This window comes from Elgaria multicarinata, chromosome 9, assembly GCF_023053635.1.
Source record: "Elgaria multicarinata webbii isolate HBS135686 ecotype San Diego chromosome 9, rElgMul1.1.pri, whole genome shotgun sequence".
NCBI classification, from domain to species: Eukaryota; Metazoa; Chordata; class Lepidosauria; order Squamata; family Anguidae; genus Elgaria; species Elgaria multicarinata.
Window position 1 is genome coordinate 97,959,695 of NC_086179.1, and position 25,010 is coordinate 97,984,704.

Below are 25,010 nucleotides of genomic sequence, written 5' to 3' on the forward strand. Positions count from 1 at the left end.
CAGATGTTTTTCAGCATAGGAATAAAAACTGGAGCCCCTGGAAAATCTGCTTCCCTGAAAGGTCTTGCCTCCCCCTCCTAATTGCCGCCCTAGAGGGCAAAAGAAGTCTGGAGAAAGTAGCACCTCGGCTATCCAAACTTTCTGTCAAGCCTCTCTAGGGGATGGAAGTTGAGGTGTTGATCCATCACTCCTCAAAATTGTCCTCTACAAAAGCTACCTGTGGACCAGAAGCATCGATGCTGTGGATTAACTGTTAGACTAACTTTAATTCACTGCCAATGCAAAATAATAGGTATCAGACAATACCCAGGCATTTCACCTCTTACCAACCCCCCTTTGCTTCCATTCTACAGAACATATTGAAGAGAACTCGGCCTGGTGCTGATGAGGAAGTGCAGGCCACCCAAGCATATGATGCTCTTGAGAAGGTAAAGGATATTCAAACCTGTTTCTCAATGCTGCCATCACCAACAAAGTCATATTGGTTCCGAAATTCCCACTACACAGAAGCTGAAATTCCCATGCTCTTGTTTCCCCCCCAAGACACAGATGAGCTGAATTCGCTAGAGAAGCTGCCCTTCTTCTCTTCTGTGTATTTTCCCTGTAGCAAGACATAGCAAGAATAGTTTGGAAGATACAATTATGGGCAATAATAACAACAACAACAACAACAATAATAATATTTATTTCTCACCTGCCTCTCCTTTGGATCGAAAAATGCATGTAGGTAGCCCAAGGCAGTGGCTTGGATGCCCATTCTATCTGCTTTGAAGTGGTAATGGAATTCACTTCCCTGCCCCTATTGATGGATCTACAGAAGATGCTTCACCTCTGAATGCATAATGGCAATGCAAATGTTTATTGTGGGCATATTCACATCCATTCTGTGAAAGGGATTTTCAATCTCACAAGGGACCCATGAATTTTCCTTTCTGGATCATGGGAAGTGATTCATATTATTGTCAGTAGCACCATTTTCTTTCTTTCTGTCTATCTTTTTTTAATGTAAGCTTCAATAACAACAGTAAAACAAAACAAAAAATCATTCCCACAGCATAGAGGCCTTGTAGATGAGCTGCTAAATTGTCATTATCAATCATTGGATTTCAGATGCAAATCCACAACTGTTTGTTTCCAAAAAAAAAAAAAAAAAAAGCAAAATTCTACCAGCATCTTCAAAAACAAATGTTTGTGACAACTCCACAGGATATATGATTGTTTCTTTTCCCACTATCTTCTCCAAGGGACAATTGTTGGATAATAGGAACAGCTCTGCATGCTTCCAGACACTAGGGGGCGATAAGAGATTTATTTATTTCATTTTTATTTGTTTATTTATTACATTTTTATACCGCCCAATAGCCGAAGCTCTCTGGGCGGTTCACAAAATTAAAACCATTAAGAACATAATAAAACATCCAACAATCTAAAAACCCAAATACAAAATACAATATAAAAAGCACAACCAGGATAAAACCACACAGCAGAAATTGATATAGGATTAAAATATAGAATTAAAACAGCAAAGTTTAAATTTAGGTGTTAAAATACTGAGAAAATAAAAAGGTCTTCAGCTGGTGACGAAAAGAATACAGTGTAGGCGCCAGGCAGACTCAGAGAGGTTGCCCTGTAGCTTGATCAGTTCCCATTTCCTGCTCTTTCCCCTTCTTTTTTCTTCTTCCTCTGGTCAAGCACCATGTGGTCCCTCCAGGAAGGAAGGAAGGAAGGGACTATATCTCATACCTTTTCTCACTTACATTCACACACCCAGCTTTAGGGAGTGCTTGTATTTAAAGAGTGTTACATAGCCTTCTCTGATGATGTGTATAAAAGAACTAATAAAACACTTTGATTTGAATTTCTTTTAAACTGGCTGTAGCCTATGTTTATTTCCTACAATAATAAATGCTATGTTGCAAAACTTTCTCTGTGTAAAGCAACTCCGCTGTAAGTCATACCAGGCTTTTCAACAATAATTTCCGCCATTCTTCACTCCTTCCCACTCTGATATTTTCCTCTCTGCAGCTCATCAAAGATTGCAATGAAAATGTCCAGCGCATGAAGAGTACTGAAGAGCTGATCTACTTAAGTCAAAATATGGAGTTTGAATGCAAGGTAAAAAGAATTTCCCAATTCCGAGGTCCCAATTTGTGTTGCAACCCCCTTCATTTTTTTCACATACTCTCACCCCTCCAAAAAAACCACACACATTCAGAACTAATCCACTCATGAACCACCATGTGCTTCTCACATTTGCTTCGGCTTATTCTTATCTTACAGGCAAGGTTCCTATCATTATGTTGCTATGCGAGGCTAGGCTATTGTCGCCAAGGGCACAGTACATTAGTAAGAATATCAAATGTGCCCTAAGGAACAACTGTTTTGGTGTGGACGCAGAGAGATGCATCATCCATCCTGCCCCTTTGTCATACTAGTGTTTCCAGTACAGTGGCTAGAGTAGTCACTTATGGACGTCCTAGCTTCAGATAACCCTTCCGTATGCATTTGTCCACCCAGGAGCCCTTGCTCCTCTGCCACACAACCCTTCTCTGAGGATTCCGGGACATATTCTTAGCCATAGATTTTAATTCATGCAGGATGTTGAGGCCTGTTTGGCCTCAGCACTGCTCTATGTTAACAAAGGGCACCATAGAGCACACCCAATACTCCTTCTGCACCTGTGAAGGGCAGGGGACACAGGAGCAGGTTTGGGCAATGCTGTCTTTCCCGGAAGCCTCTCTGGCATTGTTGAAACTCCATAATAAACATCCAAGGAATTCTGGTTTCTCATAATTGTATTTATTTAAGACATTTCTATACCACTCTTCATTTTGTTTCAAATTCCACAATGGTGTACAATTCATTAAATTATAACATAAAATAAACAGCTAAATCCTTTAATTCTGAAGAATACAAACGTTAAAACACCTAAGTAAATAAAAATGTTTTTGCTCATGTGGAGAATTACCCTAGGTGGGATCCATTATGCAAGAAGCAATCCCACTGCTGTAGCCATAAATTGTGAAGAAACATCCCTTCACTGGTTTATTCTATTATTCACTTCTGCTACCACCATAAATCTACACCCCCTTATTTGATATATTTATTTATTGCATTTCTATACCACCGAATAGTCATTAGGCATGACACAAGCAGATCAGAGGTACAAGTAAAATAAATTAACATATGAAATGTTGTTAAAAAGGAATAAAACAATAAAGCCTATTAACTTATGGTTACCATTACTTTAAATCAGTATGTTTTACTGTTACCTCCAATTAGGCAATTGAAGCCACCCACCCCACCAAGCTTCACCCCTGTACATACATAGGCCAGGCAAGGAGAAGCTTCGTCGTAAGGTTTGACTTTCCACCTGGGACCTTGAGTGATGGGTTACCAGGCTTCCCTCGAAGTCTTCCATCTGGCTCAGCAGCATTGCTCCAGCATCATAGAATCATAGAATAGCAGAGTTGGAAGGGGCCTACAAGGCCATCGAGTCCAACTCCCTGCTCAATGCAGGAATCCACCCTAAAGCATCCCTGACAGATGCTTGTCCAGCTGCCTCTTGAAGGCCTCTAGTGTGGGATAGCCCACAACCTCCCTAGGTAACTGATTCCACCGTCGCACTGCTCTAACAGTTAGGAAGTTTTTCCTGATGTCCAGCCGGAATTTGGCTTCCTTTAACTTGAGCCCGTTATTCCGTGTCCTGCACTCTGGGAGGATCGAGAAGAGATCCTGGCCCTCCTCTGTGTGACAACCTTTTAAGTATTTAAAGAGTGCTCTCATGTCTCCCCTCAATCTTCTCTTCTCCAGGCTAAACATGCCCAGTTCTTTTAGTCTCTCTTCATAGGACTTTGTTTCCAGACCCCTGATCATTCTGGTTGCCCTCTTCTGAACACGCTCCAGCTTGTCTGCATCCTTCTTGAATTGTGGAGCCCAGAACTGGTCGCAATACTCTAGATGAGGCCTAACCAGGGCCGAATAGAGAGGAACCAGTACCTCCCGTGATTTGGAAGCTATACTTCTATTAATGCAGCCCAAAATAGCATTTGCCTTTCTTGCAGCCATATCACACTATTGGCTCATATTCAGCTTGCGATCTACAACAATTCCAACCTCCACTAGCTGTTACCCAAGCCTCAGCTCTTCCTGAAGGCTGCTTTTGGGGTCTTCCTCTCTGCACTTGCTGGCCCTTCTTCTGCCGTGCCTGATTCCAGCTTGGCTTCCAAGTCTAGCTGCTGCTGTGCTACTGTCATCTTCAGGCTGCGAGCCTTTCCTAAACACATTCTTCCCTGGTGACTCTCAGAAAAACCTCTTCCTGACAAAATCCCCCCCAAGATGCTTCAGTCAGACCCCTCCAGCTAATCAGCTTTGTCATTGTAAACATTCTGCCACACCACCTCTTTTCAAATTCTGTTTGGGCTCTGCCTTGTACCCAGTATTTTGGGCGGGTTACTCGTCCTTTGCCATGCCCCCCAAGGCAGCCATTTTGTGATGGTGTGCAGGACAGTTTCTAAAATTGCCAGAGGTGCCCGTAGCCCCCAAAAGGTTGCCTACCCCTGATTTAGGGCAAATGATATATTGAGATGAACCATGGTTATCAGTGCAGCCATGAAATCCTGAGCCAGACACACAAACATAAACACACACACAGTCAGCCTCGATGTGAATGCTGAAATCTACCAGGATAACCATCCTGCAAGATTCCAAGCTTCATCCCATGGACCTGCTTCCCTCGGATTATCCCCGTAGCGCTAAACTTTCGCCGTTGTTGTTGTTGTTGTTTTTGCTGCCGGGCAACAGCGATCCTTTGCATACCAGGAAGTGAGTTTAAGGGGGGAAATGTAAAAAATCATAAAAAATCAATGGATGACCCAATTAATTTCAAATTTGGTATGCTTAAAGCTCTCCCTTATATCTATTACTGTGCCAATCTTGGTGACTTTATCTTTAAAGCTTACGCAGACGTAAGCATTTCTTTAAAATCCTGCTCCTGCACCCCAGCGGCGGCGCGGAATATACGCTCAAAAAGTAGGGGCTAAATATGGTGAATCTTTTTGCTTTATTGCACAATTAAGGCAGGATGCATGGGAGTACTTCACAATCAAAACAGATTATAAGGTGGAAAACTTCTGAGTCCTTTGCATGCAATTCGCAGTGATTGCACAGTATAACGCTGGTGTGATAAAGCTTTCCAACACCATGCCTGAGACCACCTCCATCAGCTCAGGGAGACCTGATGCGCATGGGGTGGCCAGTACAAGAACAGAATCTCCAACCTATCTCTCAAGCCCAACCCTAAATACAAATACTCAGGCCCACACCTCAGACAGATCTCCATGAGAGGGAATCCCTAGACTATAGCAACTCTTCTCCCCAACCTCCAGCTTATGTTGATGCTGCATAATCTCATCATACAGACTGAAACGCCCCTGTTCCAAAGGAAAGGAGAGTGCACCTTGCTAAAGAATTTACCGTGGACCAAGTCTGGCTTTTGCCTTCATCCACCGTATATTTAGTATCCACCCAAGTGACTCATTTCTCTTACATTTTTTGTGGGCTAGTTGAGCAATCAGACTTCTTTCTAGCACCAGAGACAGGATAAGAAATGCCCACATACACATAGGGAGAGGAAAGCAGCCTTCAGCCTTGTTTTGAAGTTACAAAAATTTGATGGGCTTCACCTAAAACCATCATGCTTGCTTTTGCAGATTTTTCCACTTATCTCACAGTCACGACGGCTAGTGAAGCATGGTGAACTTACAGCACTGGAGTATAATCTGAATTTAAAGTGGAAACTTACCACCCGGCCCATCTACCTGCATCTCTTTAATGACTACTTGCTGCTGTCTCGGCCCAGAGAGTAAGTGTGGTGTAGTGCCTAAGGCGTTTGACTGGGAGTCGAGAGATCTGGGTTCTAGCCCCCACTCGGCCATGGAAACCCACTGGGTGACTTTGGGCCAGTCACAGACTCTCAGCCTAACCTACCTCACAGGGTTGTTGTGGGGATAAAATGGAGAGGAGGAGGATTATGTATGCTGCCTTGGGTTCCTTGGAGGAAAAAAGGTGGGATATAAATGTAATAAATAAATCAAAAAATACGTGCTGGGGGATGGGTTGCACATCTCTCATAGATTTGTTGAAGGAGTTAGAACTTTGGTGGGCTTTGTGGCTACCACTGGTTCTGCAAACTTGTCCCCCCCCCCCCCCAAAAAAAGATTGCTGAAAGCATGGTGTTTGCAGAGCCCATTGTAGCAAAGTCATTGTTGGGGTTTAGGGGTCAATCTAGAAGAGATCCACCCACACCTTTAACATACCTACTAAGGCCACCAAAGACCTGCAGTCAGAAACAAGAGGAAGAGAGCAGGTGGAAACGTTGTGGTTCATCACAGCTCCTAAACTCTTCCTCCCTGGTATTGTCTGGCACTTGTCAAAGCCCATACCTGACAGAAGCTCCACTGCTGACCTCTGGAGCCTCCTGTCCCTGCCAGTTCAGCAGCCTTTCCTGAGTGACCAAGTAGTGGCAGAAGTAAGTGGCAGGATCAGCATCAGCTACTCACCTTGTTTTGGGAAGTGGTGTGGATTGGGCCCAGAAAGACAGGGAGCAAATGAATGGGAAATGCTAACAGCAGCAAAGAGAAAGAGGAGAGGCTAGTGAGAGCATCTTGACCAAGGATTCCCCCAAAGCTAGAGTTAGCACTGCCTGCAGTGGTCAGAAGTAAAGAGGCAGCAAGCCCAACGCTCAGCATTAGGACCTTCCCCAGCGGCATTATGCCACACCACAGTATAGCGGTTAGGCATTAGGACGAGGGCTGGAAACGTCCAGTTTCAAATCCTCACTTAGCCCAGAAGCTCTTTGGATGACCTTGGGCCAGTCAGCCAAAGCAGCTATGGTCTGTCCACTGAGATCCAAAAATGACGACATATTCCAAGGAGCTTTCCAACAAAATAAATTGAGATACGTTATTAATTGGCTGTAAGTGTAAATGGTCAAGGAGAAATGAACAGTCTTGACAGTCCTCTTTATCGCCCGTAAAAGCAATCCTTTGCCTCTCTAAGACCCCCGTTCTTCTCCATCTCTCTCCCCTGTAGGAATGGCCGCTTTATTGTGTTCGATTATGCTGCCTCCTCAGATGTGCGTGGAGAGAAGTGTGAAATGAAACTGCACGGCGCAAACAAAAATGTTTTCCGCCTCTTCCTGCTGCAGAACAATCAAGGGAAAAAAGTAGAGTTCCTCTTCCGTACAGAAACACAGTAAGAAAAGCTCAAGACTTATGCCTTAAAACTCCCAGCACCACAGTATTCCTCAGACCAACTTTCAGAATGGTAACGATAAGAAGACACTTGATATGACACTGTACTCCAAGCAACAGAAAAATACTTTATTAGGCCAAGGGTGGGGAACTACTTTTGTGGGGGGAGGGAGCAGGGGATAACCCCCCAGCCCTCTATGGGCTGACTTATGTTAGTGGGTGTGGACCCTCCCCCTGACATCATCGAGTCCCTGCCCAGTGTGCCAGCTGGAGCTTTTCCAGTCAGTATAAGGGAGACGGTGGGTTTCTCCTTGGGCCAGCTAATCAGAGAGATCCCTGGGTTATCTCCCAAGGGGGCGCCCCTCGATGAATCCCCCCAAGCCCACGGTTATCTCTGTCATGGTCAGGGCTGTTCCCCTTAGTGTGGGAGAAGGGGTTTCAGGCTAGCAATCGGAATCAGATTCCGAACCAGAAGAAACAGGAGTAGAAATGGACCAGCCAACACAGGAAGCGGGGGAGGACTTCACTGGACTCTATCAGAAAAAATGCTAACACCTCAGAGTCTGTGGGAACTCAGCAATCCTCGGGGGGGGGGGGGGGGGCTTCAGAGTTATTTTTTTATTTATTTATATAGCACCATTAATGTACATGGTGCTGTATATAGTAAAACAATAAAACAGCAACACCCTGCCACATAGGCTTACATTCTAATAAAATAATAAAACAATAAGAAAGGGAAGGGAACGTACCAAACAAGCACAGGGGACAATAAAAGTAACAGTATAAAAGATCAAAATCAAGTTCTAAAAGCTTTAGAAAAAAGAAAAGTTTTCAACTCAGCTTTAAAAACTGTAACTGTAATTAATTTTTGTGAACCGCCCAGAGAGCTCCGGCTATTGGGCGGTATAGAAATGTAATAAATAAATAAATAAATAAATAATTGAAGTCGTGGTCCGCAACTGCTCAGGAAGAGAAATTCAGGTGTAGGGGGCAGCGAGAGAAAAAGGATGAGAGAAGTAGACCCTTGGGCCTTCAACCTTTCAACATAATTTTTCACTGTATCTATTGACATCTATCCCATTGTCTTTCTCTTTTATGTTTCTGCCTTTACCTTCCTTATCCTTTCCCTGTACGAGTCCAACCCCCTGCTCAATGCAGGAATCCACCCTAAAGCATCCCTGACAGATGCTTGTCCAGCTGCCTCTTGAATGCCTCTAGTGTGGGAGAGCCCACAACCTCTCTAGATAACTGATTCCATTGTCGTACTGCTCTAACAGTCAGGAAGTTTTTCCTGATGTCCAACCAGAATCTGGCTTCCTATAACTTGAGCCCGTTATTCCGTGTCCTGCACTCTGGGAGGATCGAGAAGAGATCCTGGCCCTCCTCTGTGTGACAACCTTTCAAGTATTTGAAAAGTGCTATCACGGCTCCCCTCAATCTTCTCTTCTCCAGGCTAAACATGCCAAGTTCTTTTAGTGTCTCCTCATATGACTTCATTACCAGACCCCTGATCATCCTGGTTGCCCTCCTCTGAACACGCTCCAGCTTGTCTGCGTCCTTCTTGAATTGTGGAGCCCAGAACTGGATTCAATACTCAAGATGAGGCCTAACCAGGGCCGAATAGAGAAGAACCAGTACCTCACATGATTTGGAAGCTATACTTCTATTAATGCAGCCCCAAATAGCATTTGCTTTTTTTGCAGCCACATCACACAGTTGACTCCTATTTAGCTTGTGATCTACAACAATCCCAAGATCCTTCTCGCATGTAGTATTGCTGAGCCAAGTATCCCCCATCTTGTAACTGTGCATTTGGTTTATCTTAGGTGTAGAACTTGGCCTTTATCCCTATTAAATTTCATTCTGTTGTTTTCAGCCCAGCACTCCAGCCTATCAAGATCACTTTGAAGTTTGTTTCCGTCTTCCAGGGTATTAGCTATCCCACCCAAATTTTGTGTCATCTGCAAATTTGATAAGCATTCCCTGCACCTCCTTGTCCAAATCATTAATAAAAATGTTGAAGAGCACTGGGCCCAGGACTGAGCCCTGCGGCACCCCACTTGTTCCCTCTCCCCAGTTTGAGAAGGTTCCATTGAGAAATACTCTTTGAGTCCGATTCTGTAACCATGGTGCTACCTCTTAGCTAATGGAGGTTGCAGCAATGCTCAGTTCACCGCATTACTGGAAAATACAGATGCTTGGCTCTCCATGCACTTTTCACTGCCTCACATCTTAAATGCCAGACATCAGAGAGCATCATCAGATGAGTGTCTTTTTGCACGCTCATTACTGGCCACTTACAGATGTTCACGGGCCCTGTTGATGATGCTGTCTGCCTCCCTTGCATCTCCTGCTCCTTCTGCTCTTTTTTCCAAAACAAGACCTGGTAATCCAATTTGTTTGATTGAAGCAAAACTTGCCACCATTTCCTGCTGTGTGCAAGAAAAGCAGCATGATAACAGTGCCCACTGAATGAGCCACATGGCCATTGTGAAGAAAGAGTAAGCTGCTCATCCCTATTACGGGACAGAAAAGCAACGGCAGGGAAACATGATTTCTTGCTGTCTGATGATGCTCGGACTCATCAGATGGGGGGAAATCGTCTGATGCTCATAGCAAACCTGGGTGGTTGTGAGCCTATCAATTTGGAAGTGAACCCCAAAATAATAGTGGTTTCAACATAATTCAGAGACTAAGTGTGAACCTACCTGTATACTACTACGCTCTTCATCTGAGGTCCTCCTCCAAATGCCTCCTCTGAGGGAAACTGGCAGTAAAGGAGAGGGCCTTCTCTGTGGTAGCCCTCAAACTGTGGAATGATTTCCCCACTGAGGTCCACCTGGCCCAGACTTTTGTCATCTTTTAGCACCGAGTTAAGACTGTCCTCTACTCCCAGACATTTGACAGCAGATGATGGGGTTTCTAATGTCAGTTGTTTTATCGGGTCTTCGTATCTTATTGTAACTGGTTTTCATAGCTGTTTCAAATAATTTTTAAATTTTGTACGTTAAAGTATGTATATTGGTGAACTGCCTAGCTTTGGCGTGCTATGGCAATAAAATGAACGAATGAATGTTTACACACACATATGTATGTGTGTAACAGAATGACTGCATTCCCCAGCCCAGTGACCTCAACCCAGGTGCTACCTAGCACGCCAGCCTCTCCCAACCTGGCACCCCCCAGATCTGCTGGACCACAACTCCCAGTATTCAAAGCCAGTGTCGTTGCCAGGAATACACTTTTAAATATTCCCCTAACAGCCTGGCCAGGGTCTGTGAGCTTGTTGGTATTGCCACCCCCACTTGAACTTGGAAGCAACCGGGGTAAGGGCAGAGGCTGACGGAACGGTGACTCTGTTAAGGCTGCTAGTAAGGCAAAGGCTACGGGCGTAACTCGCTGTATGCCACAAGTGAATGACATGAAGGGTGCCACATCTTGGTATTTCAACAGCACCCACTAAGTACACCTTTGGATAGTGTTCTAAGCCCTTCTCTCTTTTTATTTTCTAGGAGTGAGAAGCTGCGATGGATTTCTGCTCTAATGCCACAACAAGCAGAACCTGACCTTTTGGATGACTCTGGTAAGTTTCCTCGCATAGTAGGGATTTTACATTCATTCAGAAGTATTCAGTTCATATGTTTCCATATCTGCGGCTTGCTCAGAGAGTAGTTTTTCCATCTCAACTTACCATTTTCTAAATTAAGTTTCAATTCTGAACCTCCCCCCAATCGCATGCATACCTGCTTATAATTAGTGGTGAGTGAGCTTCTCCCAGTTCAGAATTATCCAGAATGAGCTCATTCATACTCAATAGGACCAGGCCTGAATGATTTTATTTTAAGCTCCAGCCCATTCCAAGCTTTCTCTCATCACCGACCTGAAGATATCAGCAGGAACATGAGGAGGCCCCACCCCTAAGCTTTTTCTAAGTCCCCATAAGCCCCGTCTCTTTTCCCAGAACCTATCTGAAAGTTGCAACAATGAGATGGGTTACCAGTGCAGCCAAGAATCTCCCTTAAAATACTACAAGGACAGCATGCTGAGTGCCAGGATCTCTGGGAATCATCATTTCCCAGTGGCCTTGGAACCTCCAATGCTGCTGCAGGACCTGAGGATGCACCTTCCATGGTAAGCACAGCAGGACTTGATGGTGATATTAGATCTCTGCTGCTAGGAGGAAACAATCTGTGGCTCTACTTACTTCATAGTCCTTTCGCTCCTTGGAATTCTGCACACACACCTTCAGTTGTTTGGGGAGGGGGAGGCCACCACTGTTACCCTATTCTGAAAACCCCTGCTCCGTGGTCTTCCCAGCAGTTACCATCTGCTGTTTCCCTAATCCAGAATTCCACCCCTCACTCAAGAGCTCCACCCCAACACCACTTGCATGGGGGGCACAAACTGTCAGTGTGCTCACCATGCAAAGAGTCAGTGTGGTGTAGTGGCTAAAATAGCGGACTGGGAATCAGGAGATCCGGGTTCTAGTCCCCACTTGGCCATGGAAACCCACTGGGTGACTTTGCGTCAGTCACGGACTCTCAGCCCAACCCACCTCACAGGATTGATGTGAGGATAAAACGGAGTTGTGAGGATAAAATGTCTGCCACCTTGGGTTCCTTAGAGGAAAAAAGGCAGGATATAAATGTAATAAATAAATAAATAATTTTGAGAGGGGTTTTTGTTTTTAAAGGAGAACATAAAGCAGGGCTCTGGGTATTCCATTATCCCAGAAAGAGAATTTATATTGGCCACACAATCATCTTGAGAATCATCTTTCATTGAAAATAACAAGAACACAGATACAAATTTCTGCTCCATAAGACACAAAAGTTTTGTGTGCAGTGCCTCTCAGAAGTCAAGAACAGGGAGGGGAACAGAATTGATTTTTTTAAAAAAAAAAAGAAAAAAAAGAAAATTGTGACTTTGCCTGATCTACACAAATCATAGAATCCAGCTTTCCTCAATGCACATTTTTAAAATTATTTTTAAGTGCAAAGGATACATGTCCATGACTACGTGTTCATTGAAAAAACAGACAATGCATTGAATTTTTTTTAACCACAATGCACCTGGCAACTAACAATCCCTGTGTTCCATCAAACTTTCAGATCCACCTCAGGTTCAGTGTGTGAGGTCATACAAAGCCCGAGAGAACGATGAGCTGGCACTAGAGAAAGCAGATATCATTATGGTCCTGCGGCAAAGTAGTGATGGTGAGTGGATTCGAAAGTGCTGGACTCTTGGCTGTGACATCTGCTTTCCCATGGAAGAGGGTTTCCTTCTGAATTAGATCCCATAAGCACTTGTGGGACTGAGAAGTGCAGAACGAAAATGCTGCTTTACTTAAGTCCAAACATCACTTTAAGTGTCTCGTGATGGATTTGTTTTTATTTTAAAGCTGCTCAGAGAGGTTGGAATTCTTAATGGAACAGTAAGGGGTGCTTTACCCTCTGCTTGTGGGCTCTTTTTCCCGTCCACCACATCACCACTCTCAGGGAAACCAGGGGCTTTTACAACACATCAGGTGCCGGCATGTGGTAAAATGATATATCACCCAGATGATTGACTTACCAAGTGGTTACATGCAGATTGTAGTAATTTTAACACTCACCCTATTCACCCTTCACATATTCTACTCCCTCTACAGGCTGGATTGAAGGAGTGAAACTCTCAGATGGAGAGAGAGGATGGTTCCCGTCTGATCAAGTGGAATTCATCTCCAGCAAGGAAGCACGACAAATGAATTTGAAGGAGGAACAGCGTGTTAAGAATGCCAAACAGCAGGTCTTTCGCAGGAAATAAGAGTCTCCTCTCTCTGCAACACAAACACTTTTATCCTCTGTTGTGTCTCCCTGACCAAACTGGATATTGCTGCATTTGATTCTTTGACCAAGAGATCTTTCCAGAGGCTAATAAACAATGTTTAGTCCCACCAAAAAGAGACATAGCGCTTACCAAAGAAAAAGAACTGACCTCATGGAAATATTCTCTTCCTGTGCATCACCAGAAATAGAAAAATAGTATTAGATGGAAAGAGCTGCATCATCTTTTTGTGTGATGGTTGCAAAGAAGAAATACAAGAGAGCTGAAAACTGGATGTTAGGACTTCTAGGAACCTATTACTGACTCTTCAACTGCATGAACTCTCTTAGGAACTTTGCTTCAACTTCTACTCTGCAAAATGTGGATATTTACCTCATAGGAAAACATGAGGCTAAAATGTTAGTATTGCAAAGTACTTTGAATTCCTACAAAAGAAGACATTAGAAAAAATATACTTTGTAGTTATTATCATGGAGACAGGCTTTTCCATTTGAAATACTTCATTTGCTTTAATTGCCAAAGATTGCCTTCCAAATTCATAGATAAGAATAAAACTTAAATTGCCCTGAACTTATCATCTGCTAACAGCAAATTTAACTCAGCTTCGTAGTAGAGCTACTCCCTTTTTCTGGCCTGCAGAAGCCCTGAAACACCCACATTTAGGGAGTGGAGCGTTTCCCACCATTTATTCCCCCCCCCCCCCGCCTTTCTACACAAAAGCTTTTATTTTGTGCTCATGTTTCCTCACTCATGGTAGTTTGAGGGTCGTTGTCGGCACCCTCCAGAGCCTCTCCCAGGCTTTGAAACTATTATCGCAATTTATTTTACCTAACAGGAAAGTCTGTAAAAGAGCTGATCTTAATCCTGCAAAGGATCATGACTCAGCAAGGATGAGCGTTAAAAGCCTCATGTGGAAATGCCCTCAGCTAGGAAAGCTTCACCTGCTGCTATTGAATATATGTCAGGATGTTGTTAAAGGAATGGGTGTGGGGCTAGAAAAGAAAGGAAACAACTTTACTTCTATATAGGAAAAGCAGCATCTACTAAAAATGCATGGGAAAAGAAGGTACACTTCCCCCATCTTCCTCCTCTACTCTAAAGACACTTCTTTAATTATAGTGGAGGCTTTGTTTTCTCTCATCTTGAAAGGGTTTGGGGCTTAGAAAATGTTGGTAGCCAATTCAAGATAGATTGCATGAGCCCAGATAACGAAATACTTGATGAGCGCCAGGGGAGACTACAAGTCTGGATTAGAATCACAAAATTGTGGAGTTGGAAGGGACCTCCGGGATCACCTAGTCCAACCCTCTGCAACATGCAGGAAAACCAGTTAAACCACCCATGAGAGGTGGCTGTCCCACCACCTCCGTAGGCAGACTGTTCCTGTGTTAAGGGGATAAACTATAATTCAATGCAGAGCACATGTGCTAGAAGCACAAATAGCCTGATAGAAGGCAGCTTAGGCTACCCATTGTGGAGACTACACGAGCCATAACTCCGGATGTGTGGCAAGACCATATTCAGCAGCAGCAGGTCAAGACATTACAGTGTGAGAAAAGGCTGCTAAAGCCTGGGTCAGTTTCCCCCTATTGCAGCATGACTAGGGTGACCCTATGAAAAGGAGGACAGGGCTCCTGAATCTTTAACAGTTGTATTGAAAAGGGAATTTCAGCAGGTGTCATTTGTATATATGGGGAACCTGGTGGAATTCCCTCTTCCTCACAACAGTTAAAGCTGCAGGTGCCCTGCCCTCTTTTAAATCTGGTCACAGTATAGCTGTTGTGAAGAAGAGGAAATTTCACCAGGTTCTCCCTATATACAAATGACACCTGCTGAAATTCCCTTTTCTAGGAGCCCGGTCCTCCTTTTCATAGGGTCACCCTAAGCATGACTGGCTGAGGGGTGCTGGGAGTTGGAAAGGCTGCCCCCTACTGGGCAAAAATGAATGAACAAAAGACCACCAGCTTGTGGAGAAAGACTTTTGAACTAAAAAACGCACACACACACCAACGTATCCATGCCCATTCTTCAATGCAGTTTGCTTTTAGCTAAAAAATAATAACTGGAGAAAGAATAATGGGATTCCACATAACATGTAGTCAGAGTCTCACTTCAGAGGAAGGTCATTTGAAAAGTACTCCAATTTGATTGAAATTTCTCAGTAATGAGAATAGATCTATGTAAATGCCATGCAAGCTGAAAACAATGGCATATTCCCACAAGTATGTTTAGACTTCGTATGAAGGATACCCACAAACAGACGTCAGGCCAGTTTCCCTAGTTTTCAGATGGCTGAACTGCCTGTGTCTACATAGTAGCTCCAAAATGTATCCCAAGTGAAGCCTGCTGTTCAGTCACAACGCAATCTACACTTCTCTTCCCCCCTCCCTCTCACACACATGCACACACTGGCTGAGTTCGGACAACACGCTAATCAACGGTTGTTTCCCATTCTGTTCCTATTATTACACCCACCTCAGTGGATGAGGGTGTCGTCCGAAGTCAGCCACTCACTTACACAGGATGCCGCTCCTTTCAGACTCAGAAACATTCCTACTAAAATGATGGCAAGATGCACTCCCCATCCCCCCCCTCCGTTTCCCCCAAACTCCCTTACACTTAAAGATACATACATTTCAAGTTTATGCAGGTGTTTGATTGCACATGAGTAGACTTAAAGCGGGGGGGGGGATGCACCCCAACATCCCTGCAGTCCCAGCTGCCTTCTGGAGCCTTTGTGTCCAACAGGAAGACCTGCAAAGGGTTCTGTAAGCTTGTAAAGCTAAATGTGCTTACAGAGTTCCTGAGGACTGGAGCCCCATCTTACAGAAACCAGTGCAGATTTTTGTGCTGATCATGTGAAGCTCTAGAAGGCAGCCAGGTATGTGGAACACTGGGGGGGGGGGCGTTACCTGTGCTCCCACACCCCGCTTATCGCTATTCATTTGCACAAGTCCACTCAATAAGTTCCCGGAACAATGCCCAGGCATCCTCTTTTCAGTTAATATTGTCACCCAGTATCCCATCTTCCCATTTGCCTAGTGGGATCATGCTTTTGGGGGTAACACAGATAGACCTAGGGTTCCCCTATGCCTACAAGTTGTAACGAGACAAGAGAATAGGATTGCCACTAAACTTCAGCCCCTCTTCCAACGCATGGTTGAGAAATTACCTAGGGAGGTGGTGGGCTCTCCCACACTGGAGGCCTTCAAGAGGCCGCTGGACAGCCATCTGTCAGGGATGCTTTAGGGTGGATTCCTGCATTGAGCAGGGGGTTGGACTAGATGGCCTTATAGGCCCCTTCCAACTCTACTGTGATATGATTCTGTGAAATTATTGACTTAGTTGTAGACCTTTACCAAGGCTCATACTGATATTTTGCATATAAATATTTTGTGCTTTTAGTGTACAATGAACGTATCAAACTGGAGAGGAATTTTGTTCCTAAGGTAGAATTGTTACTTAAGATAGAATTCCTAAACATGTGGGAGGAAATTTGATGGGGAAATTTGATGAAGAAATTCTACACAAACAGATAGGGCTGTGACCATATGTCACACATCTGAAGATCAGCGCCACTTAACACAGTAGGGCTCCTCTCTGGAACACATATAGATAGGATTGGGTTAAAGGGCAGGCGCAGGCAGCCCAATCCTGCGCACGATCCCACCGAACGCGGGGAGCAACTCTTGGTAGTAGCAAGAGCCGCAAGGGCCCACTTCGTGGTTGACCGGGAGGGCTTTTGTTTTCCTTTTCAATACAGGATCTCTGTTCCAATACACTTCACTAAAGTTGGGTGAAGAAAAAGTTCCCAACACCGACCATTTCTCCTTTCTGGATCCTCAGAAGGAAGCCGGCTCGCCTTCTGGCTCGCCTCCTCGGCCCAGGTGGCGTTGATCAGGCTCTCCGCGGGAGCTCGGGGCGCCGCCGCCCCTCCCCTCCCCTCCCCCAGGCGCTACAAACCGCGGGCTTCCGAGCCGCCCCGCTTACCTCGTTGTGTCACGCGGAGGAGAGGATGGAGCTTAGCACGAGGCAGGAGCGCGTAGCCCCACACAGGGACGCGGGTAAAGCGGGGAGACAAAAAAGAGACAAGCGGGGAAAGGCGGGCGGGGCCAGGGCGCGCGCGGCCGGGCGGGAGGGCGGGAGGGCGGGCGACCCCAGCCCGTGTGGGGTCTTCAAGCAGCTGCGTTCCACGGCCCTCCTGGGCGCCTCGCTTTTCCGAACCCGAGCGGATGGCCGGAACTGTAAAAGTAGCCCGGGACAACGACACTCGCCTCACGCGTTAATGAGACCTTTATTTGCCTAATTTACTTGCCAATATAATCCCATGGCCCAATTATGGCCACATTAAATTTAAAGCTGGAGGAGACCCTCCTCGGTTTTTTCCTATGGTAAAGTGACCCTATGGAAAGGAGGACTGGGGCTCCTGTATCTTTAACAGTTGTATAGAAAAGGGAGCTTCAGCAGGTGTCCATTGTAGGCCTGCAGCACCTGGTGAAATTGCCTCTTCACCACCACAGTTAAAGCTGCAGGAGCCCTGCCCAGAGTGACCAGATTCAATATCCGTGGCTAATACTAAAATATGATAGTTACTGAACAGACTGGAGCAGTTTATTTGCATGGGGTGAAAATGATATATGTATATGGTAGGTAGAGTGCAAATAATCAAAATCTGAGAAAGGATCAAATGTCTCTTTCTTTATATAGAGAAGCCTCCTTTTATCTAAGGCACTGAACCTGTGCAGAGACTTAAATGTAGGGCTAACATTCTTAAATGCAGCTAAATTATTATTATTATTATTATTATTTAAGAGCAACTTTGTACTTACATATTTTAAAAATAAAAAAATCTTATTTAAATTAAATTCTAAAAATTAAAAATGATTTTATTTATTTATTTATTTAAAAACTATTTTTATTCACCCCATATAATGGGGGATGGTCCTACTATTTACAAGAAAAGGCGTACACAAAGCTCACCCCATCCCCTGTCATGCCAGGCTCTTCTCTGTGGACTTTAGCAGTTTCTTCACTAGCTGGCTCCCTTCCAGTCACGGAGCTGGGCTGGGTGAAAGTGGCTCAAAGTAGTGGAGCTCAATGAGGAAAGGTGAGGGAAGGGTGGGTTTTGCATCCTTTCCTCCCTCGAGCACAATAGACCACATCCATTCCCACTTCATACTTTAACAGAAATGCATGGGTGGCTGTCCAGCACATCTACTTTCCCTGCTAAATTTAGGGCTGATGCTCATGGTGACTGAATCCTTTGGAAAATGCTGTTCATATGGGCTCCTGTTTCACATGGACCTGTGGTGAATTGGTAGGTATCACCAACTCACAAGAACCACCGTTTTGCAAGTTGTCACATTGCCTATCCTTAGTTGCGCCTTCTCATAGTTGGTGCGCTCACTTGAGACAAGGAGCCAATGCAGACACCAATGTGAAGTGTCTCTTGTACCTTTACGGATGGCTGGAGTTGTGGTCCACAGGTGGAGCCACAGATGAATGGTCCAGGGACAGCTGTGTCCCATTGCCATTTTAGAGTCTTTATATTTTTATAGGCTGAATAGCCTCAAATGATGTTCTGAAAGCATTTAATACCAGGTTACCACTGAAGCTAAGCAGGAATGGATGCTGCTAGAATGGGAGACCACCTGGGCGCCAGAGGTCTGAGCTCCTGGGAAAGACAGAGGCAGCGGCCTTTGATAATTTATGGTGCAGCATAGCATATAGGCTACATGACGCTGCACCATTAAATGAAATCTGCCTATCTATGCAAATTCCTCAAGGGTATCAGTGTTTGCCTTGCAAGAACTGACCAAATAACTATCTAGTCCAGCATTCTGTTTTCAACTGTCGACTACCTGATCCTAGCAGGTCATCTTTAGTTTGTCCCCAGCATCTGGTGCTCAGAAATGTATCGTCTCTGAATATAGAAGTTCCATTTAGCTATTAGAATAGCTACTGGTAGGCCGTCCTCCATATATTTGTCAAGCCCTTTTTTTTAAGCCTTCAAAATTTGATGGCTCAACAAATACTGTGATAGTGAGGCAATGTTATTAAGAGGTTATAGAAAAGGCAGCCATTTGCAAAATTATGGGGTGGGGTCAGGGAGGAAATAAAATAAAACTGAAGATGAAGGATGGAAATGGAAGGCATTTCTATTGGTTGGAATGGAAGGCATTCCATAAGATGCATTGGCATGTCTGTTGACAAGGCTAAAGGAATTTTAATGAAGATTGTATGAGTTTTATAAGGGGGTTATTAATTTTAGTGCTAAAACTTTTTTTTAAAAGGAGCCCTGCTCTTTTCAGGACATAGTATTAGAACAAATCATACAAAAACAACACGTATGTCTTTATCATATGAGATTATTTCTACCTTTGAACAATGGAGATGCATTTGTTTTCCTTTTCTGTGAGGCCTTTTTTTTTTATCCCAAACCCTTCTTTCCCAAGTGAGGCAACCAACCCTGAAAGCTAAACTAAACATTCTCTATGCATGGTTGTTGTATTGCCTACTCTCCTGCAAGTACATGCAACCTCAAGTTGAATCAGGATCATGGCACTTCAAGGGAGGATAGCTTAAGCTCCTTCCTGTTTTCATAGAATCATAGAATAGCAGAGTTGGAAGGGGCCAACAAGGCCATCGAGTCCAACCCCCTGCTCAATGCAGGAATCCACCCTAAAGCATCCCTGACAGATGGTTCTCCAGCTGCCTGTTGAAGGCCTCTAGTGTGGGAGAGCCCACAACCTCCCTAGGTAGCTGATTCCACCGTCGCACTGCTCTAACAGTTAGGAAGTTTTTCCTGATGTCCAGCCAGAATCTGGCTTCCTTTAACTTGAGCCCGTTATTCCGTGTCCTGCACTCTGGGAGGATCGAGAAGAGATCCTGGCCCTCCTCTGTGTGACAACCTTTTAAGTATTTGAAGAGTGCTCTCATGTCTCCCCTCAATCTTCTCTTCTCCAGGCTAAACATGCCCAGTTCTTTCAGTTTCTCTTCATAGGGCTTTGTTTCTAGACCTCTGATCATCCTGGTTGCCCTCTTCTGAACACGCTCCAGCTTGTCTGCGTCCTTCTTGAATTGTGGAGCCCAGAACTGGACACAATACTCTAGATGAGGCCTAACCAGGGCCGAATAGAGAGGAACCAGTACCTCACGTGATTTGGAAGCTATACTTCTATTAATGCAGCCCAAAATAGCATTTGCCTTTCTTGCAGCCATATCGCACTGTTGGCTCATATTCAGCTTGTGATCTACAACAATTCCAAGATCTTTCTCGTTTGTAGTATTGCTGAGCCAAGTGTCCCCCATCTTGTAACTGTGCATTTGGTTTCTATTCCCTAAATGTAGAACTTGGCATTTATCCCTATTAAATTTCATTCTGTTGTTTTCAGCCCAGCACTCCAGCCTATCAAGATCACTTTGAAGTTTGTTTCTGTCTTCCAGGGTATTAGCTATCCCACCCAATTTTGTGTCATCTGCAAATTTGATCAGCGTTCCCTGCACTTCCTTGACCAAATCATTAATAAAAATGTTGAAGAGCACTGGGCCCAGGACTGAGCCCTGCGGCACCCCACTCGTTGCCTCTCCCCAGTTTGAGAAGGTTCCATTGATAAGTACTCTTTGAGTCCGATTCTGTAGCCAGCTGTGGATCCACCTAATAGTTGTTCCATCTAGCCCACTTTTAGCTAGTTTGTTAATCAGAATGCCATGTGGTACTTTGTCAAAAGCTTTGCTGAAGTCAAGATATATGACATCCACAGCATTCCCACAGTCCACAAGGGAGGTTATCCTATCAAAAAATGAGATCAAATTAGTCTGACAGGATTTGTTCCTGACAAATCCATGGTGGCTTCTAGTAATCACTGCATTGATTTCAAGGTGTTTACAGATTGACTTCTTTATAATCTGCTCCAGAATTTTCCCAGGGATGGATGTCAGACTGACTGGTCTGTAGTTCCCAGGTTCCTCCTTTTTTCCCTTTTTGAAGATAGGGACAACGTTAGCCCTCCTCCAGTCGTCCGGCACCTCACCCGTCTTCCATGATTTTGCAAAGATAATAGACAAAGGTTCTGAGAGTTCTTCCGCTAGCTCCTTCATTACTCTTGGATGCAGTTCATCGGGCCCTGGAGATTTAATCTCATTCAAGGAAATTAGGTGTTCTTTGACCATTTGTTTATCATTCTCAAACTGCAATCCTGCCCCCTCAACTTCTGCTTCACTTTTTCCAGGGGGGTCATAGACCCGCTTTTGGGAGAAGACCGAGGCAAAGTAGGAATTGAACATTTCAGCCTTTTCTTTGTCGTCTGTTATCAATTTGCCATCCTCATTAAGCAGTTGAGCCACCATTTCTTTCCTCTGTCTTTTAGTACTCACGTATCTGAAGAAAGCCTTTTTATTGCTTTTAGCATCCCTCGCTAATCTCAGCTCATTCACAGCTTTAGCCTTCCTGACGCCATTTCGGCACTTCTGCGCCACTTGTCTGTACTCTTCTTTTGTAGCCTGGCCTTCCTTTCACTTCCTATATGTATCCCTTTTTGTTTTCAGGTCATCTCTAAGCTTTTTGTGGAGCCACATTGGTTTCCTCTGTTGTCTTCTATCTTTTCTCCTGGTTGGAATTGTTTGTAACTGTGCCTTTAAAATTTCATTTTTTAAATACTCCCACCCATCCTGCACTCCTTTTCTCATTAGGCTCCCTTGCCACGGGACCTTACTTATTATAGTTCTGAGTTTATTAAAATCAGCTTTCCTAAAATCCAGAGTACGTGTATGGCTATGCTCGACTTTTGTCTCCTTCATAATCAAGAATTCAAGTATGACGTGGTCACTTTCCCCCAGAGTTCCCGTGACTGCCACTTTATCCACTAAGTCAACCCTATTGGTCAATAACAAGTCAAGGATTGCCAACCCTCTAGTTCCTTCCACCACTTTCTGTAGGAGAAAGTTATCACCCATACATGTCAGGAATTTCTTGGAAGGGCCGCTTTTGGCAGTAATGGTCTCCCAACAGATATCAGGGTAATTGAAGTCCCCCATCACTACTACATCACACTTCCTTGAAACACTGGCAATTTGTTTCTCAAAAGTTTCGTCCTCGTCTTCTCCTTGATTGGGTGGTCGGTAGTAGACTCCGATTATCATATTCTTTTTATTCCTAGCCCCATTTATTTTAATCCAGATGCTCTCGACGGGGCTCCCAGTCTCATCCGCCTGTATTTCTGTGCAGGGATAGGTATTTTTAACATATAGTGCAACTCCACCTCCCTTTCTATTTCTTCTGTTCTTTTTGAACAAGTTATATCCTTCAATTGCTATATTCCAGTCATGGGAGTCATCCCACCAAGTTTCAGTTATACCTATCAAGTCGTATTTGCCTTCATGTAATAAGAGTTCAAGTTCGTTCTGTTTGTTTCCCATGGTCTGGGCATTAGTATATAGACATCGAAGACCATGTGTTTTATAGTCTGGCTTTGTTCCTACCTTGTTACAGACACTATTTTGGGACACTGTTGGAGCTGTTCTCTGTACTGTGGTGCATTGGCCTTCATCCATTGTTGCCTCAAAATTTACGTCTCCCACCCCCGTAAGATTCAGTTTAAAGCCCTCCTGATGAAGTTCTTCATGCTGTGGCCGAACTCATTCTTTCCAGCCCTTGTGAGGTGCAACCCATCCCTTGCCAGCAGTCCATGTTCCAAGTAGCGTAGCCCGTGGTCCCAGAATCCAAAACTCTCACGACGGCACCACCTTCGAAGCCAGTCATTCATCTGGAGTATTTTTCTTTCCCATAATTTTTCATCCCATAATTCCATTCCCCAATCCCATTCCTGCAGGGTCATAAAATAGCCTCCATGAAACTTTCTTTGTTTCAAACCCCTGGGGAAATTTCAGGCCAAAAATGGTGGCGTGGAGGGGGCTTAATCTCTCCTCTCCCAAAGCACCATGGTCCTGATCTGAATCATTGCCAAGTGTACTTGCAGGAGAGTAGGGGATACACTTATGCATAGCTCCGCTATGTGTGATTAGGAGAATGTTTAGTTTAGCATTCAGTACATGTAACTGCATTTTTGCCCATGTTTATCCTGTGTTATTTTTCATCCCTTCGTTTGTTGTCTCTTCACTGTTGAAACTTAGGTCTAAACTACACATTATGTGTAGCGTGGTGCCAATGGAGGTGCACCCCCCATCTTTTTCACCCCAATCTTTTTAGCCCCTGTGCATCTGTGTGGATGGATTTGGGTTAAGCCTCATATACCCATGCATGCTGTTCCTGATCTAGATTGGGCACACAAGTGCCTACTCAAAGATAAAAAAGGAAGTTAGACTCATCGGTATGCTATATAATTAATGTAGCATGTAGTTTAGCCCTCAGATTGTAACCACCTTGGGGAAGGACCTGTCTTCTTGTTTTGTTTCTGGTTTTCTTATAATGTGAGCTCTTTTGCTTTGCAGTGTGCAAGGAAGAATTTGACGAGCAAGAAGGAGAGGGATTGTTATGTACGGAGCAATTTGTTCAAAATGGGAACCTTGTGGATGAGATTGGAGCCAAAAATAATGTGTCCGTGCTCCATACTGTGATCGTAGCAAAGGAGTCTGGGAAGATCCTGGAGAAAGAAGGAGACTGTGATGCAGCAAAGGGAGAAGAAGGGGAAGGAAACTATTATATAGGCCAGGAGCCTGAGCCACTTGCTTCACAGCAGTCAGCTTTGGAGTCTCGTCAGCTCAGTTTCACCACCACCTGCAACTACCTGCCAACCTATTTCAATGATATGAACACTGATCCCCCTATTTCAGAAACTCAGCTGAACCCAGAACTTACTAATCATGTGAAGTCACAAGACCAAGCAGAGTTATACTGCCTTAATATTACAGAAAAGGTGATCATGGAAAAACAAAACAGTCCTATTTTTGCAGCAGGTTCCCTGAAAACATCTTCTGCTGCTCCTGGGGACATACATATACCAGAGCAGAACCAGGATGTGAACCAAAAACTAAGCCTGGGCCATGCTACTTGTATATCAGCCAGATGTGCTGCGGTTTACTGCACAAGTCAGCAGCCCTACAGGCTTTCTTCATTTGAGGTATCCAAAGGCCACCCAGATGGACCTAGGGAAAAGGAATGTCCACCAGAAACTCCTGAAGAACTGGCTGCACCTGCCCAGAAAAAGAAACGTACATTCTACAGTGCTGGTAGATTATTAAGATCAGATGCATATTGTTTCATGCAAGTGATAGATGGATGGATGGATAGATGCCATATCTATCTATCTGGAGCAGTTGGCCTTACCTTATGTTTTAGGATGGGATGCCTGAGGATTTCATTCTTTAACACTTTAAAAAAAAGCCTCTTTGGCTGCTCCTTGCAGCCCGTTCCTCTTCCTCGCACAGTTCTGCCTGCATGTGTGATTGACAAAATCCTCCCCCACCCCGAAATGATTTTAAACGGGGGGGGGGGGGGATTAAGGCATTTTTCTTTTTTTAACATTCCCCACCCTCTTGAGGGGAATTCAGATAAAAGCAGGAGGAGAGAAAGCTTAACTCCTCCTTTCTCGAATCACGATGAATTGGGGAGATGCCCATACTTATGCAGAAGTAAATGAGTCACGTGTAAACACGCACAGCTGGGCTAACAGCTTACAAGGGGATAAAACCCGTTGTTCTCAATTGAAGTGCCAATCTGGATGAGAAGGGACACAGGGCACTGCAAGGAGTGGCAGGGTTTTTCACTACTTTGGCTAGGAGGCTCTGAAGTCCTTTCTAACAAAACATGTGCAAAGTACTCTGCCGGCTTCAGAGTTCACAAGTGACCCTTTAAACAAGCCAGCCTGAACAACCCAACAACAAAAGTGGGCACATCAATTAAAAGTGTCTCTACATCAAGGGAAAAGCCCACATCCTTACTAACCTTTTTTCCCCTCTGGTCTTTCCATGTTC

At 44.4% G+C, this 25,010-nt stretch overlaps 1 protein-coding gene across 1 annotated transcript in view; it reads left to right on the forward strand.

The window, feature by feature from the left end:
• The window catches only part of LOC134403865 (uncharacterized), a 30,823-nt gene extending 17,262 nt beyond the window's left edge, over window positions 1-13,561 (forward strand). Inside the window, exons 8-14 of the mRNA XM_063134387.1 lie at window positions 354-428; window positions 2,026-2,115; window positions 5,712-5,863; window positions 7,093-7,254; window positions 10,766-10,836; window positions 12,365-12,469; window positions 12,904-13,561. Of these exons, the coding sequence (XP_062990457.1) occupies window positions 354-428; window positions 2,026-2,115; window positions 5,712-5,863; window positions 7,093-7,254; window positions 10,766-10,836; window positions 12,365-12,469; window positions 12,904-13,058 (810 nt within the window). The 3' untranslated portion in view covers window positions 13,059-13,561. The remainder of the gene's footprint in view (window positions 1-353; window positions 429-2,025; window positions 2,116-5,711; window positions 5,864-7,092; window positions 7,255-10,765; window positions 10,837-12,364; window positions 12,470-12,903) is intronic.
• The last annotated feature ends 11,449 nt before the right edge of the window (window positions 13,562-25,010 follow it).